The sequence below is a fragment of the Gossypium hirsutum genome, chromosome A04 (genome assembly GCF_007990345.1).
Source record: "Gossypium hirsutum isolate 1008001.06 chromosome A04, Gossypium_hirsutum_v2.1, whole genome shotgun sequence".
Lineage (NCBI taxonomy): Eukaryota > Viridiplantae > Streptophyta > Magnoliopsida > Malvales > Malvaceae > Gossypium > Gossypium hirsutum.
The window spans coordinates 81,266,674-81,287,186 of NC_053427.1; the positions used below are offsets into that span (position 1 = coordinate 81,266,674).

General features: G+C 32.2%; 2 protein-coding genes across 17 annotated transcripts; both read right to left on the bottom strand.

Annotated features, from left to right (window-relative positions):
- Positions 1–9,490: 9,490 nt before the first annotated feature.
- On the bottom strand, positions 9,491–15,611 carry LOC107948980 (aspartic proteinase). 14 transcript variants are annotated; one of them, XR_005925763.1, is made up of 8 exons: positions 15,033–15,611; positions 14,853–14,941; positions 12,753–12,776; positions 11,625–11,811; positions 10,760–10,924; positions 10,573–10,630; positions 9,910–10,466; positions 9,491–9,832 (listed from the first exon to the last, which is right to left on the bottom strand). XR_005925763.1 is itself a non-coding variant. In XM_041111505.1 (7 exons), coding segments are annotated over exons 3-7 (432 nt in total). In that variant the 5' UTR covers positions 12,768–12,776; positions 14,853–14,941; positions 15,033–15,611; the 3' UTR covers positions 9,491–9,831. The 14 variants fall into 14 exon arrangements, 9 of the variants coding, with proteins under 9 accessions (XP_040967439.1, XP_040967436.1, XP_040967435.1 ...); XR_005925759.1 differs by lacking the exon at positions 9,910–10,466 and having other exon boundaries at positions 9,491–9,626; positions 9,769–9,832; positions 11,625–11,817; XR_005925762.1 differs by having other exon boundaries at positions 11,625–11,817.
- A 755-nt stretch (positions 15,612–16,366) lies between these two features.
- LOC107948981 (general transcription and DNA repair factor IIH subunit TFB2) lies at positions 16,367–18,874 on the bottom strand. Of its 3 annotated transcripts, XR_005925764.1 has the most exons (5): positions 18,640–18,874; positions 18,242–18,346; positions 17,862–17,950; positions 16,767–16,867; positions 16,367–16,658 (listed from the first exon to the last, which is right to left on the bottom strand). XR_005925764.1 is itself a non-coding variant. In XM_016883667.2 (3 exons), the coding sequence occupies exons 1-3, from the start codon at positions 17,946–17,948 to the stop codon at positions 16,571–16,573; spliced, it is 276 nt and encodes a 91-aa protein (XP_016739156.1). In that variant the 5' UTR covers positions 17,949–18,573; the 3' UTR covers positions 16,367–16,570. The 3 variants fall into 3 exon arrangements, 1 of the variants encoding a protein (XP_016739156.1); XR_001697609.2 differs by lacking the exon at positions 18,640–18,874 and having other exon boundaries at positions 18,242–18,573; XM_016883667.2 differs by lacking the exon at positions 18,640–18,874 and having other exon boundaries at positions 17,862–18,573.
- Between the last annotated feature and the right edge of the window lie 1,639 nt (positions 18,875–20,513).

Below are 20,513 nucleotides of genomic sequence, written 5' to 3' on the forward strand. Positions count from 1 at the left end.
AAGAGTAGTTAGTTGCAATGATATCAATCTTGTAATACACGCCAAAGGCGTTTACTTTGAGGTCAATTTTGAAGTAAATAAATAAAGTAACAAGTTGGGGAAATTATGAAACTTGTTAGGAAATAGGCCCAAACGTCGATGTAGGTGCAAGCTTGGGGCCATTCCTATTGTCCACTCCGGTCGGTGATTTTCATGACTGACATCTCATTATTCAATTCAACATCAAATTTTAAAGATCCGTCAATTTCCATTTTTATTTATATATTCATTTAGGCTTTATTCCTAAATTAGCCCCTTAACTATATCTTAATTTTCATATTTATCTTTAAAACTTTTTTCTTTAAAAAGTACCAAAATAAAACAAAATCAAGACTTGTGGAATCTTCTTAGTAGATGTTTTACAATTTTTTTTTAAGTATGGTAAGGTAAAAATTAATAATTTAGATACTATATTTGATAAAAAATTTTAAGTACCAATATAAAAATTGGGCTATAGTTTAGATTTACTCCCAAAATTTTAAAATTAATTTTTTTTTGCTTTCTAAGAAATATGCAAATACAATTATAAGTAAAATGATTGATTAAAAATTGAAAAAATAAATTCAAATAATCTATACTATTTATTAAGCCTCTTATTGAGTTGGTGCCACCTTCAACTGAATACTTTAGTCTCTTTATTTTAACAAAAATTAATTAAAATATATATATGGTGAGATTTGAACATGCACCAATTAAACTAAAAAAAGTTTAAATTCACCACTCAACTATACCTAATCATGAGTTGGGCCACTCATTTAGGCTTGAAGGCCAGCTGGAAAAATAAGAGGGTCTGAGCAAAAATATAGGCTTGAAAAATAGGTTTTGACAAGTTTTCTCAACGGGCTGAGCCTCAAGTAAGATTTTTTGGCTCAAGCTCGGCTCGACCCAAATTTGGCTAAATTTTTTTCCTGTTGTTGTTTTGCTATTATATCGCTACTATTTTGTTGTTATTGTTTAGATATTGTATAACTGTTATTTGTTGTTAATTTTTGTTACTATTTTGGAGACATTTGTTTACTAAGTTGCAACTATCTTAGTGTTATTTAAGTATAAATTTTTTTAATGTATTTTCAGTTTGTTGATAAACATTTATTTTAATTTTTTTAGTGTATTTGATGTATTATATATTTTTTAATTTGTTTTATATAAAAAATAATATAAAAAATGTTAATACAAGTGGGCTAGACTCGAGTTTAGCATTTTTATTTGACCCAAGTTTGGACACAATTTTAAACCCATTTTTCGAGTCGGATTGGGCCTAAAAAGTAGGCCTAAAATTTTGCATCATCCCGAACTCTATCTGACCCATGATCAGGTCTATACTCAACCAAAACTTAATTTTAATATATTTATACAATTTTGTTTCAATATACACAATTCATTATTTATATAAGTTGTATAATTAATTTCAAACCATACATTTCATTGTTTATTTTATGTTACTATACATGTAATAATTTTTTTAGCAAAACATTATTTATTAAAATTTATATTTATTTTTTTCAAAATTATTTTAAGATATCAATTTTGGCAAAATAGACTATGCATTAACTAACTTTTACAAGTGTCAATGCCGGCAAGTGTGAATTTCAGAACTTGCTCATATAAACATAGAAAATTGGTAATGAGCTTTCAAATGTGTTAAGCGTGGGTTCTCATAGGTTGGCATCCGAGAACCAAAATTAATATACCCAACACATGGATTTGAAGTCAAATAATTCAGACCAGACCTAACAAAGAAAGAGAAACCATACCATCTTTATTTATTTAAATTTCTTTCAACAAAAATAATTCTATTTTTTGGCACATAAAAAAATATTTTTTTTTAAAAATTAATTAAATATATTTTAAAAAATAATATAATAAATACTAATAATTTAACTACATATTAATTTATAATGCTACATGGAAATTCACTTCAGTTTACGTTACTACCATAATTGAAATTAAATAATAAAAATCAAATCAAATTCATTGATTTTTTTCATTTTACCTTAAAATTTGAGAAAATTGTAATATAGATATTTCAAAGTATTCATTATCAGGCCAATTGAGTCTTAATTCGATTGTTATTGGTATTGTTGCTAGTGCAGAAGGATGTAAGTTCGAGTGCGTTGAAATGCATTATCGGTATTGTATAAAAAAAAGACATGATAAAAAAATATTCATTATTGGGCTTAGCTTAATAGGGTAGCTTATGTATAGTTTAGCGTTTTGATTTAATTTTACTCTTATCCAATTAATTACATTTTTTTGGTGAATTAAAAATAGTCTTGTCAATATGATTTGCAAAAGAAAATTAAGTTTAATATTATTTGACGGTCCTAGACTTAATCTAATTGAGTTTGTATTCATTTTATTTTCAAAACAAAAAAAATCCTAAACCAAGAACAATCATAAGATTTGATTATGCCAAGAAAAACTGTTCACCTTTTCAGGAAAAAAGTTAGGTACTTATCCTTTCATAAATGAGAGGTCAATATAGTAAGTATGTTATCTTCAATGGCCCCAAGGCAACCAAAGATCAACAAAAGACCCCAGCACAATAAATATAAATCACTGGAAAACTATCAAGTTGCACAAAACAAAAAACCATTGGCAATGTCTAAATCTCACTCCGAAGAGCATTGAATCTATTGTCATCAGACTTTTACTCTTGCAAAAACATTTTCATGTTATATGATGATAGATACGAGTAAAGAACCAGAGAAACTAGAGAAAAAAAATTAAAGCAAGCAAAAAAGAATGGGGATGCCATTCCGAGGGCTAAATCTAAATCTTCTACAATGGCAAAGCCCAACAACCAAAGCTCCATGCTACAAAGTATAAAGTGGAAACTTGAAAAAGCAAAGCAAAGCTAATAGCAAAAGCAAAGGAACAAAAACCACGCAAAGTGAGTAGGGAAGGAAGGAAAACTTCCTAGTTATCTTCCCCCACGAATGAGGAAATAAAACCAACTCTGTGATTGCTACATTCTTGTAATTTTCAGCTGTTTGAATGATTTTTAAGCTGAATTTTAAGCTTTGGATGTTGATATTCAAGTTGGCTATGGATGAGTTAAAGCTTCATCAATGGATTTGAGTTAGCTTTGACTGACTACGAGCACTTCTCAATTCATACCTATTTTTGTTGTTTTGTGAATGCATTGAATTTTCCTTTCGGATATTCATTCAGTTATAACTGAAAAAATTTATTAAAAGTTTATAAAATAGATATGGACATGTTAAGCTTGAAAGCTCGCACAGGCAGATTTGACATAACAATTTGAGTCTGAGAAAGCTCGAGTCTCTAATAGATCTGAGCCAGATAAAGGTCGAGATCGAAAAAATTCAAGCTCGATGGAACCTAAGCCTAAGAAAGCTCGAGTCCGTAAGAATTTAAGTTCGACATCGATCTGACTTGAGTTCAAGATAAATCTGACTCAAAACTCGAAAAAGCTCAAATTATAGGTTTTTACTTATAATTTTTTTCATTGATTAGTGTTTTTATTAATATTATTTTTTTGTAAATTTTTAATTTCGAATGAGTTTATTTTTTATTTTAGATTGGATTTTGAATAAAATCTAAATTGGGTTTATGTTTAGTTTTGGGTTTAGATTTAAATATATATTACATTTAATATGTGTAAAGTTGGTTAATTTGATTTAAATTGTTTTGAAATTTAAAAGCGAATGGACAACATCAAATCAACCGGTTATCTAACCCGACTTGAATACATATATAAACTATTAATATATTAACCACTTATAATTTTTTGAACTTAAAACCCATATATTATAAAAAAATCCAAAAGAAACAAAGAAGATGAAACAAGGATGAACAAGACTATACCCAAACCAACATGCTTACTCTATACACTCAGTACTAATCCTCCCACCCACAGTCAAAGAGTCAACAACATCGACCTTAATAATAGGAGATAAAATATTTAAAGAAGTCACAGACTTGTGATAGGCCGTGAAAGATAACCCACCTCACTCAATGATGAGCAGCCTTTTTTTTTTTTTTTGTCTATAGAAAGGACAAGTTGATGAAACACGATTGAAGAAACAGGCAATCTTGGCCCAGTGTCCCAAACTCAGACATATCACTACGCTTGTCCTTTATTAGATGCTAGACTTAGCATTAAGATATTGATAGGAGAAAGATGAATCTACAGAATAAATTTTGATTAATTTTCCTTATTTGTCTTAAAGAATACATTGATGATGTTTATATACTCATAAAAGAGTAACTGCTCCTTACCAACTTCATATCAAACTAATTAACAGACTAACAAATTTAACAATCTTTATACTAATATTTTCTCTTATCATTCACTCAACTTCCTCGACAGGTACGACCCGAAATAGACTTCGAAAATGAGCAAAAGTAGAGACAGACAATGGTTTAGTGAGAATATCTACAACTTGGTCGTAGGCTGGTACTTTACGTACCGACGATGAGGGATCCATTAGCCACCTTTTCTTGAACAAAAAATAAGTCAAGTTTGACATGTTTTAATTTGGAGTGTAACGCCGATTAGCTACAACAGCTACTGCACTTGAATTATCACACTAAACCGCAGGAGGATCAGTAGAACAAATTTGTAATTCTGATAACAGAGAAACTAGCCAAGCAATATCACTTGAAGTTACAGCTAAACTTCGATATTCGGCCTCTGCCGTGGATTGAGAAACAACTGGTTGTTTCTTAGAACACCACGAGACAGGTGTATGACCAAAGTAGACACAAAACCCCGTAGTAGACTAGCGATCACCAAAATCAAGACCCTAGTTGACATCAACATAACTAACCAAAGATATCCTATTGGAGCATCTAAAAATCAGCCCATGCATAACAGTGCCATAGAAATACCTCAGGATACATTTTAATGCTATCAAATGAACCGTAGTGGGTGCATGCATGAATTGACACACACAATTTACAGCATAGGCAATATCCGGTCGAGTTAAAACCACATATTGAAGAGCACCAGTGAGACTTCTGTATTCAGTAGGATTATCAAGCCGATCACCCTCATCTTTAGACAAAGTTGATGAACTAACCATCGGCTTATGAATACTTTTGGCATTAGCTAGAGAACTCCTGTCAAGAAGATCCCGAATGTATTTATGCTGGCACAAGTGTAGACTGCCATTAGATGACCTACGGACTTCAATCCTTAAAAAATAATGGAGATTGCCCATATCCTTTAGAGAAAATTTGTTATAGAGCTGCTGAACAAAATAGTTTATTTTGTCAATCGAACTTCCAGTAATAATAATATCATATATATAGACCAATACATATACAATGGACTTGGTTGAAACTTTAACAAACAAGGAAGCATCGGATTTGGATAGAACAAAACTAGTAGAAACAAGGAACTACTTCAATTTTTCAAACTAGGCACGGGGAGCTTGCTGTAATCCATACAAAGCCTTCGTCAGACGACACACCAATGGCTCACCATTTGGTCCATATTGAACATAGCCAAGAGGTTGCTGCATGAATACTTCATCAGTTAGGTCTCCATTTAAAAAGGCATTATTTACATTGACTTGACGCAATTGCCAACCATTGGATACAACAATAGATAAGATGGTTCAGATAGTAACAGGTTTGATCATTGGGTTAAATGTTTCGTTAAAGTCACACCTCAGCTTGACGCAATTGCCAACCATTGGATACAGCAATAGATAAGATGGTTCAGATAGTAGCAGGTTTGATCACTGGGTTAAATGTTTCGTTAAAGTCACACCCAAGTACCTGGGAACAGCCTTTTGCTACCAATCGTGCCTTTCGTCTATCAACCGATCCATCAAGATTTTTCTTGACTTGGAAAATCCATTTGCAGCCAATCACTTTTTGACCAAGAAGTAGAGGAACAAGTTCCCAGGTAGAATTAGCTATTAAAGCATCAAATTCAGCTTGAATCATTGACTTCCACTCCCTATGATTAAGAGCTTCCTCAACAAAACGTGGCTCAAAGTCTACAGCCTCAACTTGTAAAACCTTGGGTTTAAAAATTTAGGCCTTAGACCGAGTAACCATGGCATAAGTGTTTCCTAAAGAAACATGATGAATAGTTGAGGATTCAGTAGGTAACTGAATAGCTTCAGGAGAAGGATGATGCTCCCTTAGGTTAGACTCAGATTCAACCGATAAATCAAATAAGATGATTTATAGCGGTCTAGATGGGATTGATAAGGCAACTATACGAGACTGCACAGGATCACAACTTTGATCAAACAAATGTACTGTAGGTAAAGACACAGTGGTTTTGTGGGTTTCTTTAATGGTTTGAGAAGAGGAGGATTGAATAATAGGGATATGTGTTGTAACAGACGTAGGAGTCTAACCTTTTTCCACAACTGACAAGGGGAACAACTTATAAAAAATAACATGACGAGAGATAATCACCTTACCATCTGGTGTGAGACAGTTATAGCCCTTATGTTGAGAGCTATATCCTAGAAAAGTACATGGTTATGAGCGAAAATTCAACTTATGTTGCACAAATAGACGTAAATATGGAAAACAACAACAACCAAATACCCAAAGATGATCATACGTAGGTTCACGTCCATAAAGAATCAGATACAGAGACTGACCTTTCAAAACTAGAGTAGGCAGTCGATTAATAAGATGCACAACACTGCAGAACGCATATCCCCAATAATTCATAGGCAGATTAGCCTGAGCCAAAAGTGTAAGGTTGGTCTTCACAACGTGTCTGTGTTTGCGCTCAGTAACACCATTTTGTTCTGAAGTATGAGAGCAAGACAGACGATGAAGAATCCCATGGCTAGCTAGAACCAAAGCAAATGCACGAAACTCACCGCCCAATCACTTTGAAAATTTTTAATAGTTTTACCAAATTAAGTACTGACCATCTTCTGAAAATGAAGAAAACATTCGACTGTTTGAAATTTATGTTTAATCAAATAAACCCAGGTAAATTGACTGCACATGTCAATAAATGAAACATAATAAAGATTACCCCTACAGTCAACAAAAGTCAGGTCCCATAAATTGGATACAACCAATTTAAACAATTCCATATACTCAGTAGTAGAGTGTGAGAAGGGCAATTTATGTGATTTCCCTTTCTAACAGGCAATACAAATATTATCAATACATTTTTTATTTGAAACAATTCGACATTTGTCAAGCACAAGTTTAACAATTGTAGAAGAAGGGTGACCAAGTCTTTTATGCCATAGTGTGAAAACATCATCATCCAAATGACAATCTTGTATCCCAGTGTTGTTAATAGAGGGAATTGTATCAAAAGAAACATATGAACCAGTCGAAAATTGATAGAGACCATCACGAACTTGGCCCTGCAATAAAATTTCCTGTGTCTAGATGTCCTTAATAACACAATAAGAGGGGTGAAATTCAAAAAATACGTTGTTGTTAGTAGCAAATTGAGAGACAGACATAAGATTTTTTTAGATGCTTGGTACACATAAAACATTAGAAAGATGTCATAACTTCTTCTTTGTTGGTAGAACAGTATTCCCAATAGATGAAATTTTAGTGAGAGCCCAATTTCCCATTAAAAGAGAAGAAGTACCTGTATATGAAGTGAAGGCATTTAAACCAGAAGCATTAGTTCAAACATGATGAGTGGCTCCTGAATTGAGATACCAGGACGAAGTCCTCACCGACACAAGAACATATGAATCGGTGTTATCAAAATTAGAGTCATATTGTGTGGCATCCAAAAAGTTAGATAAATGAAAGTCAGGAATTCGGGGTAGCCCAACACATTGTGAGGAATCAAAATCAAACATTCAAGCACGTGGTTTAGTCCGCCATGGAACATTGGGACCATTTTTTTGCATAGAGCTATCAAACCCCACATAATTGACATTGGGCTCAGAGGAATTATGTCCAGTATTTGGGCCAGCAGTGGCCTGCCCACTATGTTGGCCACTAGAAGTATGTAACCCACAATTCTGGCCTAGATTAGGTGGCCTAGGTACCCTAACAGATGGCCCACACTTTTGCTGGCCCATTTCACGTCCAAAATCGCGCCCAAAATTGTGCCCAAAACTACGACCCAAATCAGTCCCAAAATCACACCCAAATTATGGTCTGCTATACGGGCCAGATGACGTCACATGTAGGCCAGCATCAGACTGTCCAAAAGTGTTAGGCAAACGACCTATTCCATCAGTCACACGCCCCATTCCATCAGCATTAGACACAAAATAACTAAGGTTTTGAAAATTAAAAAAACGATAGGCATATTAGGAATATGGTGGCCAACCTTCCCATGAAACGCCATCAAGGTATTGTAACGGAGTGGTCTCCATATGCGGCCCAAGGCCACCAAATGTAACACCCCTAGCCCGTATCTAACGCCGGGACAGAGTTCGAGGTGTTACCAGACTTAAACTCAACCAACTACATAAAATCGGGCCGTAAAATTTTGATCAATTTAAAACTTTTCATTTCACATACATTTTGTCCCTTAAACGGGCTCACGAGGCCAAAAACATGCATTTGAGATGGTTCGGAAGTAAACCGAGAACTTAAGAAAAACTTGAAAAAATCTCATACTTTAAGGCTCCACACGCCCGTGTAAGTATAGAGCACACGTCCGTGTGCTAAGGACATACCCGTGTCCCGAACCCGTGTTCAAAAACCTGGACATTCTGCCAGTTTGGTCATGAACAAATTGAAGCTACACGGTCAAGGTACACGCCTGTGTCCTATGGCCGTGTCTTTCACACGGCTGACACATGGCCGTGTCTTTTGCCCGTGTGCTTACTGTCATACATACTGACTTGAAAAAAACTTAGGTGCAGGGGACACACGGCTGGACAACACGCCCATGGGGGTGGACCGTGTGTCACACACGGCCTAGACACAGCCCGCGTGTCTAGCCGTGTGGACAAATACAAGGCTATTTTCCAAGCCATTTTATCACACTCACAACACATGCATGCATACTTATACAATAGCATACAACAAGGCATACATAGGTACTTAAACGTCAATAAACATGTTATGATCATGCCAATTTCTCATGCAATAGATATCATAGTTTTTACCCACATCCTTACCACATTCATGCCATAATCATTATAAACTCGTCACATAAGACCATAGCACATGCATGCACTGCAGCAAAATTGACTTTTAACGGCGTTTTTAAGGTCTTTAGCAGCGTTTTTACAAGCGTCGTAAAAAACGCCACTATAGATAACGCCACTAAAGTTTGTGGCGTTTATTTAAAAAAACGCCGCTAAAGGTAATGAAATTTTTTAAAAAAAATAAAATATTATAAAAATCATGAAAAATATAAAAAATTTAAAATTCATTATCAAAATATTGAGAAGAATAATATCCATGATATAAATATAAAAAATTTCTATTAAAATTTTAACTAAAAATATTAAAATAAAAATAAAAATTTATAATAAAAACTAAAATAAATAATAAAAATTAGATTAAATATAAAGATATCATAACCACGTAAAATATAATATATTATCATCAAGATTTACATCCTCATCTTGCTCAAATTTTGGTGGCTAGTACCCTTTCTTGAACCATTCATCTTGTAGAATTTCAAGAATAGTTATACGCTGCCAAAAAGAACATGTAGAATTTCAACCAAAATGCATGCGCTAAAGCTTATACTATGATCAAAGATTTCATGTAATCACAAATTTTCATAGGATGTATTGAATTTGAAACTTAAGGTAAGAGGGTTTGGATCAAGAATACGCTTAATCAAATTCCTAGCACCAGATGAAAACCGTGATGGACAGCTGAAAGAAGCCTCCTAGATCTGAAATTTATCAATGTACAAACAATTTTAATGAAGTTCTCATCTAAAAAGACTGGCCAAAACTGGAGGGTACTTACTTTCTTATACAAGCCTATAAGGCTTGGCTCATCAAAAGGCAAATAACAAGCCATGAGAACAAAGAGAATAACTCCGCAAGACCAAATATCAGATGATGTACCATTCAAGTGATTAAAATCTCACAAGCACCACGCAAATTTCAGTTCATATAATCAGTCTATATCAAATACATGTTCTCAAAAACAGAACAATCTCAAACAGCTATGACCAGTATCCCACAGAAGGGAAAAAAAGCATGAAAGTACTGATACAATGACATAATTATAAACAGCCAGATGCTTCATCCTTTCTTAAACAAAGCAAGAATAAGATTGCATAAAATTACATAAAAACAAGATCATATGGATAATAGATCAATTCTTTTTACTTCTAAATTCAACAATTCGACTCATAAATTCAGCATTCCTTTCTTAAATTAACATAAATTCCAGTAATTTCACAGCTTTAAGCTAAAAAAAAGAATGAAAGACAATTCATTTATATACCAGAGCTTTCTCAAGAAACATGCTGGAGCTGGTTCGAACTTCACATTCAATACTCTGGCCTGATACATCATCTGCCATCATTGACTTCTCTAACTTATCCTTAGCCTCAAATTAATACAATTTCTTTTTTTATATGTTGAAATTCTTCAACAACAAAAGAGAAAAATGGTTGCTTACCAGAAAAATAAGGTGATCACATTCCTCACTTGATAAAAATCCTTTGTAAATAAAAGCCCTTCAAGAAAAAAATCCTTTAAAATAAGCATGTTTAAAGCATGGCCATTCACCTTAGCACTCTAATACAAACATACAAACATAAGGCACTCTAATAGTTTTTTGCACATAAAATATCTGAAACTCACACCTGAATTCGGATTCAGAGCACATACGGTGTCGACTGCATGTTGATTAATATCATTCTTATTCGCTGCTGCAATGCCTCCCACATGCATTTGTAGAGGTAGGAGCCAGCCATTATGTGCCTTCTGCAAATTGTTCTTGGACTGCAATCTAGTGTAGTTGGTTTTTCCTGTTCCATTTGCCACCAATCAAAACATAAAAGAGCTATATTATGGTAACTCCATCAGCTTACACAATAAATTATAGCTCGCATGTTTCAAAGGTATGATTCAATTAGTGGGGATTCTGGTAAAATAACAACCATTGAGAAGGCAAATTGATGATAAATTAGATAGGAGCAGAGAATATATACTATATTTTATCTGAACAAATGTTCCTTTCTTCAAATATATTGGAATGAATAATGATTAATTTGCATCATCAACGCTAGAGAAAATCCATAAAGAAAAAAAATGATAGTTAGAATGAAGCATGAGTTATTGATGAGAAATTACAATAAAGAGTAGTTTTTGAGTGAATTAGTTTATGCTAGAAATAAATCATATTTTACTAGATATGGTAATCAGTATATCCCTTTGACACATTTAGATGTTTATATCATGTTGTATTTTAATCGTTTTTCTTATATATCGTATCCAAAATTATCAAATATAATGTTTACTACAATGTTGAATTAGACTGCCTATAATATTAACTCTGAAATTCATGATGACTATACAATTTCGCTTCACGGTCCAGAAATGACCAGAAATGACAAAACATGTCGCAGAGCACTGAACAGTGGAAAAGAAAGAAGGAAAGAAATATGTTTTCTACTAATTTTCTTCCTATCAGGCCATGGTGGATGGTTTAGACAAACTGGATGTTACCTTGTGTCTGCGCATTAGATTTGGCGACATTTTCTCTCCACCCTTTCTGACGAGCTCTTATTTCCCACATTGCTGTCAATTTCATTTGAGCCGACAATGCTTCTTCAGCTTTCTCCCTTACTTCTTCGCACGTCTCCATACCCGAATTGCATTTGTCTACTTCCTTTTGATATTGTGATGCTAACTTCTTAGCCTCGAGTAAAAAAAAAACATTTATGTAAAAAACTATAACAATTAAGCATCAGTGACATACAACTAATGATTAAAATGAAATAAAATATATATGTAAAAAATAAATTGTTGGTCAGAAAAAGTTGTAAAAAATGAAAAAAGAAATGCAGTCAACTGGCTCACTATAAACTTAACTGCAGACTTTGAATATGCCATAAAACATAAATAAAACCCAAAATCACCAATATCACCCTAAAATGAAATCATTTGCTAGATGAAGGCAGTGGTTTTTGTTAATGCAATACAGAGGGTTATTAGATTTAATGTTACATTCACATCTAAATTACTCTCGGATAAAAAAATACCACAACATTAATTATCAAGCAATTCCAACCAAATCAGTTCATCCTGCATACCAAAGCCAGAGTTACTACTTTATCTTATGTAAATGTTATTTCACAATATCAGTCATTTGCAATCAATCTTAAAAAAATGGCTCGGTTATGCAATTGTTAGACAGCATCCTGGTAAAAAAAAAATTTTACATTAGCAATCAATCATTATTGGAGACAAAACAAAAGTGAAAGTCATGTGATTAGCAATCAAACTTTGTTACATCAGCAATCAATCATTATTGACGGGGGGTGGCTTAGGGAAATCATGTGATTAGAGAGTATAACGGCACAAAAACAGAAGGATAAGAAAAAATATGGAATATATTTGTCTCATATAGCATCATATAAGGCATAACATCTGTTAAAATAAAGTTGACACCTAAATGAAAGCGATAGTAGCAACAATGGTGAAAAACCCCAGCAGAGAGGGCTGCTGTCATGCTAAAATTGGAGGTGATCTAAAAGGCATAGAAAATCAAATGTAAAATTTCTTTTTATTAAGTTACTTAGTCCCATAATCCAATAAATACATCCATCCATGACAAAGAAACAGGAAACTGACCTGTAAAGGAAGCATTGCTCAGTCCTGCATTAATTAAAGATAGAACCATAAAATTAGCTTAATTCTGCTGGGCAAAATTGCCAAAGATCAGATAATTAACATTTCCAAATGGAAACTTGGAACTTTGCAGGGCAAGTAGCATAGAGAATGCTAATACAAAGAAACAAACATAATAGAAAGAAAGGCTAACAACAGCTTGCCATGCATGTAAGCATTCATAAAACAGGCATGAGTTTCAACTTTCAATAATTAGCTGCATAACTACCAAGCAAAACCCCATAGCCAAGGATATGGTGTTCTATTAATTGACAACAGAAACAACATTGATAAAAATGCTAAGTGAAAATAGTATGCCTTTGGGGGAAAATTCGCACGATGAATAAATGCTTCCTAGAATTTACATAGGAGTAATGGGTTATCATAATATTGCAAAGCTCATCTATTGTAAATTAAAATTAGGCAGCAACTAATTGAAAATTCAATGAACAACAAAAGAGGGGAATCTGGCACACTTTTATTGAATGTGCCAATGATATTTCAACATACTTGCTCGTTAAGTGTTGAGAAAGTTTTGCCCATATCTTAGTCCAAAATAAACTCATATAAAGTGTGTATGAATCAACTATAATATGCTTAAAGTATAAGCATTGTAACTATAAACCAAAAGTAAGAATTATTTTTGATATTTTTGGCTTGAGATGCCATTGTATGAATTTTATAATCAAACACGTGGATATAAAGCTTCTGAACAAACACGTAGGCATATATCTTAAGGGAAAAGCTTATGAACAAACACGAAGATATCCTAGGAGAAACTACATAATTACACTGTTCTTTCTAAAAAGGCAAAAAGAAAAATCTTTAACTAAAAGTAAATATCAACTCAAAATCACTAACATATTTTAGTTTTCATCGTTTAAAAAAAATACCAAAAACTTTTATTAATCACTAAGCTGTTAAACTCATTACTGTGCATCATTCAAAAATTCTCCATCCTACACTTATTCTACATTTAACTTTTTTTTATGAAATTTTTTTTTATAAAGCAATTTTAAAACGTCAAATCTCTAGTCAAATTATGTTACATCTAAAACATATTTTACTCCTTAATAGATAATCAACTGTACTGTACTTTGAAGCTCATTAAAAGAATTTAACAACCCAACCTAAGACTTAAACGGAAACTTATACAAAATTTTTAAATAATTTAATAACTTAAACCAAAAATTTAATTTTAACATTATAATTTTTCAAAATTAAATAATTAAAATAAAAACTTAGAAGTATCAATGAGTGTCAATACAGTTTAACTATTAAAATTAAATAATTACTAATAATTTACCCAAACAAACACCCAAACAAACCTAAAATAACAAACATCTATAATGAACTAAACCCGAATTTGAAACTCAAATCTAAATCACTTCAAATCTAAAATAAATCAAAACTTAAATCCAACTTAATTGAAAATAAGTTGAATCTAATATAATTCGAATAAATTAATCCTAAATAAGATAACGATTCGAATCAAAAACATGACGAAACCTAAAATAGATCCAAACTTCAAACTAACTTTAGAAATTCTAAAATATGTATTAATTAACCCACCAAAAATATAACCAAACGCATGAAGTTTTGCTTCCTCTGCCTTACCTTAAAGATTGTTCTAAGCATTATAAACTGATTAATTAAAAAGGCAATAATGAAGAAGAAGTAGGTATGGAAACTGATTAATAAGTATCTTTGACCACTAATTAAAAAATAAAGCAGCAAATCCAACTTTTAACCATGGTTAAACATCACAGAGCAACGACGGAAATATTTACAAGCAAACAACACTATCTTTACGTAATAGAGGCTGAAAGAGCTAATGACTCCATGTTTCCAACCATCTTTATATAATGTTATACCTAACACAGTAATGGGTGGACATTTGAAGAAAACTCAGTTACCCCATTCCATGATAAGGTATTTTTATGCCGCCTCCGCAAAGCCAACTCTCTTTTTACCGAAATCGAACACGGTGTGGTAGCGGCTCATGAAAACATCTCACAAATATACTGATTAGAAAAATTATAATTTGACCATTAGAAAAATTACCAGAGCGGTCCACGAGGAGGAGGAACATCCAAAGCAGTAAAGCCACTGATGCACTGAGCTTGAGGACCTTCACCCACCTTGAAAATATACTGATTGCACCAATAGAGATTTAATTAACATCAGTAGGACAAGTTTTCAGCTATTGATATAGTACAAACACAAAATGAGGATCGGTTTTACCTCTTCAGGGTAAAGGTCGAAAACTTTGTCACCGATAGTGAAGGAAACAGTTGGCATGGACGATAAACTTCCACATTCAACAGCAGATTCTCCCATCGGACTCGGCATATGGTTACATAGTTGCATAAGTATCAAATTGAAGAAAGAATCAGACATTGGAAGGAATGCACTCACGAATTATTCAACAAGCATCGAGTCTATTATGTTACATGATTGACGTAGTTCAATATGATGTCTTGAGTCTGATTCTGCTTTAATTGCTCTTTTGGTCCTCAGCCGTACAGATCTTGGGAGGATCCGAAGCAGCTGCAGGACGGCTTCAGCATATGAGATCGAAAGACATGATTCCCTTCCCCCCTCCCCGATAGAAGCAAAAGGAAGAGGCTAGGGTTTTAATTGAACGTTGAAAAGGAAATTGGAACAGTCAAATTGCACGCTGCGTCTCTTCCGTTGGTTGAGATTAAATGTGGGTAGGCATGAAATCTTCAAGAGAGAAAATTTATGAGAAAGGGATTTTGATCGGTGAAACCAAAGGGAATAGAATCAGAGCACTTTGGTTCGCTGTATTGGATTAGAGATGTATTAGATTAGAGGTATAATGGAATAGAGGTATAATAGCAAATCAACTGTTTGGTTGAATGTAATGGAATAGAGGCGTAATAGTAAAACTGTATTTGGTTGAATGTAATAGAGGTGTAATAGCATAATGGAGAAAACTAAAATGACCAGAATACCCTTAGCATAAATTTGTTTTGGTAAATGATTATTGTTATTGTTATTTAAATTTTAATAAGATTATTTATTATCAAAAATAAATAATTTAATCATATTTAAACATAATTATTATTAAATATATTAAATATATTATAATTAAAATATATAATTTAATAAAATTCTTAATAATTAATATTCTTATATGAATTTACTCAAATCATAATATATGATACTATAAAAGATAATTTGGAATGATTAATATTAAATGTATTTTAATTAAAATATATGATTTAATAAAATTTAAAATAATTATAACTAATAAATTATCTTATATGAATTTGTATAATTTAAAATAATTATTATTACATATAATTTAATAAGATATAATTTCATAAAATTATTGATAATAAATTTTCTTATATGAATTTATATAATTTAAAATAATTTAGGAAATGGCACCTTTTTCCCTTGAACTAAAAGTAGCTGCTAATGCTCAAGCACACAAGAATACACAAGCTATTACTTTAGTGCATGCGCACAGTCACACCCCTTGGGTACATTCACATTTAAGAGGATAATATATACTAATAAACCAATAACAAATAAAAATTTACAATAAATTCATGCCAATTTCCCCTTCAAGAACTTAACAACGGTAAAACACAATAGCTCTAACAAACAAGTTCCAAGCAGAACACAATATTTATCTCATCAAATATACCTCTAAATTGGAGATATACTCTCTAATAATATACCAAAGCTGAGTATTTGTATCCATCAACTGTAAATTACACAGATGAGAAGTAATTTTAGGTGACAGACAACTAGAAAAGAGGCAAAAGGGCCATGAGTTTCATGATGCACACCAAGAATTGGAAACCACTCTCAGTTAATCTTGGAGCTTCTTTATCTCTGTAGAAATAGACATAAATACATCATGACACCAATCGTGAGATATAGAACCCTCAATATCTATTGCATAAAAGAAATGAAGCTAAAGTTCATGGCATGATATAACACCTCTGACGCAAAAGACCACGCTGAAAAATTCTCATCATGGAAGAGCTGAAGCTCGTTGATTTTTCAGCTTGTCCTGAACTTATAAGTTGCAGCAAGAAACACTGCTTAACAAAGCTGAAGTAAGAAGCAGCTCAAACATAAAAACTAAACAGTTGAGCAAATTCAAAACTAATTGCATAATTCCGCATCACATACACTACCATTAAGAACATAAATTATGCCAATGACAGTTCTAACTTTTTCCCTATAAACATACTCATGCATATAAAGTATCTCACAAAGGTTCTCTAAAAAATATTTATTGGATGGGCAAAAGCGGATAATAAGTTCTAATCCTTCCGATTAAATTTAGAAAACTTAGCAAAGAAAAAGCCTTTTGACTGATATTTATTTGACCAAGGGCAATCAATACCATTAAACCATTTATGTCTAATATATTGCAATGTAAGAAAATCTATACCCCAGCATGAAAGGCTGCATAAAATTTAAATATTTGATAAGTGAATGGCCAGTAAAACCAAATTTGAGAGGTATGTCCCCAGAACAGAAGGTGAAAAAAGAGAGAAAAAACTGACAAAACATAAGGTAACCTATTAATCGTATTGCAAGGCAACCTGGAAAACCAATGGTATGAGATGAATGAAGAAACAAAACAGAAAATACTATATGGTTTGTACTCACTCTCAAATTTGATTAGAACAGCCATTATCCACCAGTGATATCTTGAACTAAAGTAGCTCAGAAGACTACCAAACGAAGATGACAATGACAATAGAAACAAAGAATATAAAGGTAATAAAAGACATTCATGCTCGACACATTGTAACGCTGGAAAACCAAATACAGCACAAAGAAGCACTAATCAGGAAATGGAATCGCATTCCCCCTTTTTTAGAAAAGAAAAATGAATAAGATTCCTTAAACTCGTTTACAGTACAGAAACAAATTGAAGAAACAGATCTTCAACCCACAAGCATTATATTTTCTTAAAAGCACAAAAATAATTTTCCATTCTTCTTTAACAGAATCATTTCTGCAATTCCAAACATTACAACCACAAATTTATATCACATGCACAAAATCATTAAATTGTACCTGGTGCAACATTTTTATACTTGCTGCTCCACATGTATACATTAGAAATGTTCGACAACCTCCACATATGAGTTGAGCCATTTCCATCCCTGCATGCTTATTTACAAACTTGGTGATCAAGCCATAATAATTTGATTCAACTTATTTACATATCGAAACACAAGGAATATTACTGACCACCCCATGTTTAATTTTTCTTTCACTTAAATTTTCTTATTTCTCTAATAAATTCTAGATAACAACACCATAATTAGCATTAACAGATGGTTTCGAACTATCTATCAACAAAGGAAACCGACATGAAAAAGGAAAAAGAAGATTCATCAATTGAATGCCGAAATAAGAGAACTTCCAACCAAATAAAAAGAAAAGAAAAATACCTGCGTGAGTGATTTGGTGTTAGAAAATTGATGGAGGTGAGAGAAGAAGAGAGTCGTGGTGAGGCTCTCACAATTGCAACAATCCTTCCAGTCGTTGCATAATTACTGTCCAAATCAAATACCCAGAATCAATACTTTATCACTCTATCCTTAACATTAACAAAATATAAACAGATAAAAGAGTACTGAAAAAGAGAGAAAGAGGTGAAAGTAGCCATAGATTTGAGCGAAACAAAACAGCAGCCTTGAGAAGAGAAGATATGCGACGGACAAAGCTAAGGAAAATTGGAAATAAAAGATGAAGAACGGAAGAAGTAGAAGGAGGAAAGTTACCTGGATGAAGAATGAGAAGAAGATGAAGAACGCAATAAGGAGAATGAGGAAAAAATAAAAATTACCTTAAATATCTAGGTCTCCTCTGCAATCAATGGAAAAAAAGGGAAACGTAGAGATGGTTGGAAAGAAAGTTACAGAAGCAGAAGATGAAGCTGAGGGCAAAAATTGAAAAAGAAAATCAAAACAGAGACGTAATAGCTAATCTTTGTTTTTGGAAGGGATTAGAAATCGGCGCTGAAGCAGAGAAAATGCCGAATCCGTCCGCAACGTAATAAGCCTGTATTACGGCAATACAGCGAACCAAACGCTGTATTCAATGGGGCCACCGATTCGGGGTGTAATGGATTAACCATTACACCCAACCAAACAAACCAGGTTTTTAGCAACGTAAAATTGGGGATTTAGGGGAGGGGGTGAAAATAAAACGACGCCGTTTCGATGTAAAGTTTTTTGCGGCATTTTTATAAAAACGCCACAGTATCTCAATTTTTTGTGCACTGTAGCTCAACTTTTTGTGGCGTTTTCAGTAAAAACGCCACTATTGCTCAATTTTATTTTTTTTTTCATTTTTAACATATTTTTTTCTATTTTTTTCTTTTAAAATTTTTTTTGCTGAGATTATATTTTTTGGAATTTTTATTTTTTTAAAATTTTGAATATTGATCTTTTTAATTGAAATATGGACTAAAATATTAAATATTAAAATTTTAAGTTTTTAAGTTTTTAATTTTTAATTTTTTAATTTTTAATTTTTAATTTTCAATTTTTTTTGAAGATTTTTATCATTTTTAAATTAACATATAAAAAAATAGTATCATGTCATGTGAATTACCTTGTAAGTTTTCACGTCCATATCATTAAAAAAATAATTTTACAATTACATCCCTATTAAAAATGAGATTTAACCTTTTTTAAAAAGTGGAAGGTTTTGGTTCAAAAAATAAGAATCAAATTGATAAAAAAATATAAATATTGAAAGTTAAAATTTAATTACCATGATCAACTCTTTTAGGAATTAAATTAATAGATGGGAATGGCATGTCTAGTATTGTTTAAAGGATTTCTTTTTTCTTTCTTTTTTCATCAACATTATTCTTTTAAGTATGGTTCGCATTAGTTGTTTAGATTTTTATACAAATGGCATTTAATTATATGTTATATCAATAATTGTATTAATAATTTACAAGAACTAGATCAAATTAAAGTTCATGTATGCTTTTGGGATTTAACCCATTTTGATATATATATTTTTTTAAAATAATAATTTTTAATTACCAACAATAGTTTGGAGAGACAAGTAGACGAGACAACCAAATGCTTCCGTAATGTATTGAAGAAAGAACATAGAAAAATCAAAACCGAAATTAAGAACAGAATAATGAATATAAGAATTGGGTTTTTCAAAACCAAAGGGAAGGGGAAAGGGGAAGGGATCGTATGGGTTCCAAGGTAAACTGATGAAAACGGCGTGTGTGAAAAGGGAGTTTTGAGATACCAATTTTAGGGGGAAATTTTAGGGTTTTAAAGGGAGGGGGAATTTAGGAATAAAAAAGGCGCCATTTTTTTAAAGTAAAATGATTGTTTGCGGCGTTTTTATAAACGCCACTAATCTCTATTTTATACATTTTTATTTTTATATTTCATTTTTATTTATTATCAATGTTTTTATTTATTTATCAATTTTTTTTAAATCTAATATTTAAATATATCAAATGGTTTAGATTAAATATTTTTGAAAATAAAAGCATTAATCTAAACCCTTAACCCTTAACCTTAAGTCATAAAACATAAAACATAAACCCTAAACTTTTACCCCTTAACCTCTAACCCTTACCCCCTATTATCTAAACTTTAAACGATAAAAGTTTAGCATATATTTTTATAATTTTGAAACGATTAAATCAAAAATTTTCCATTATTCAAAGGGATGAAGTGC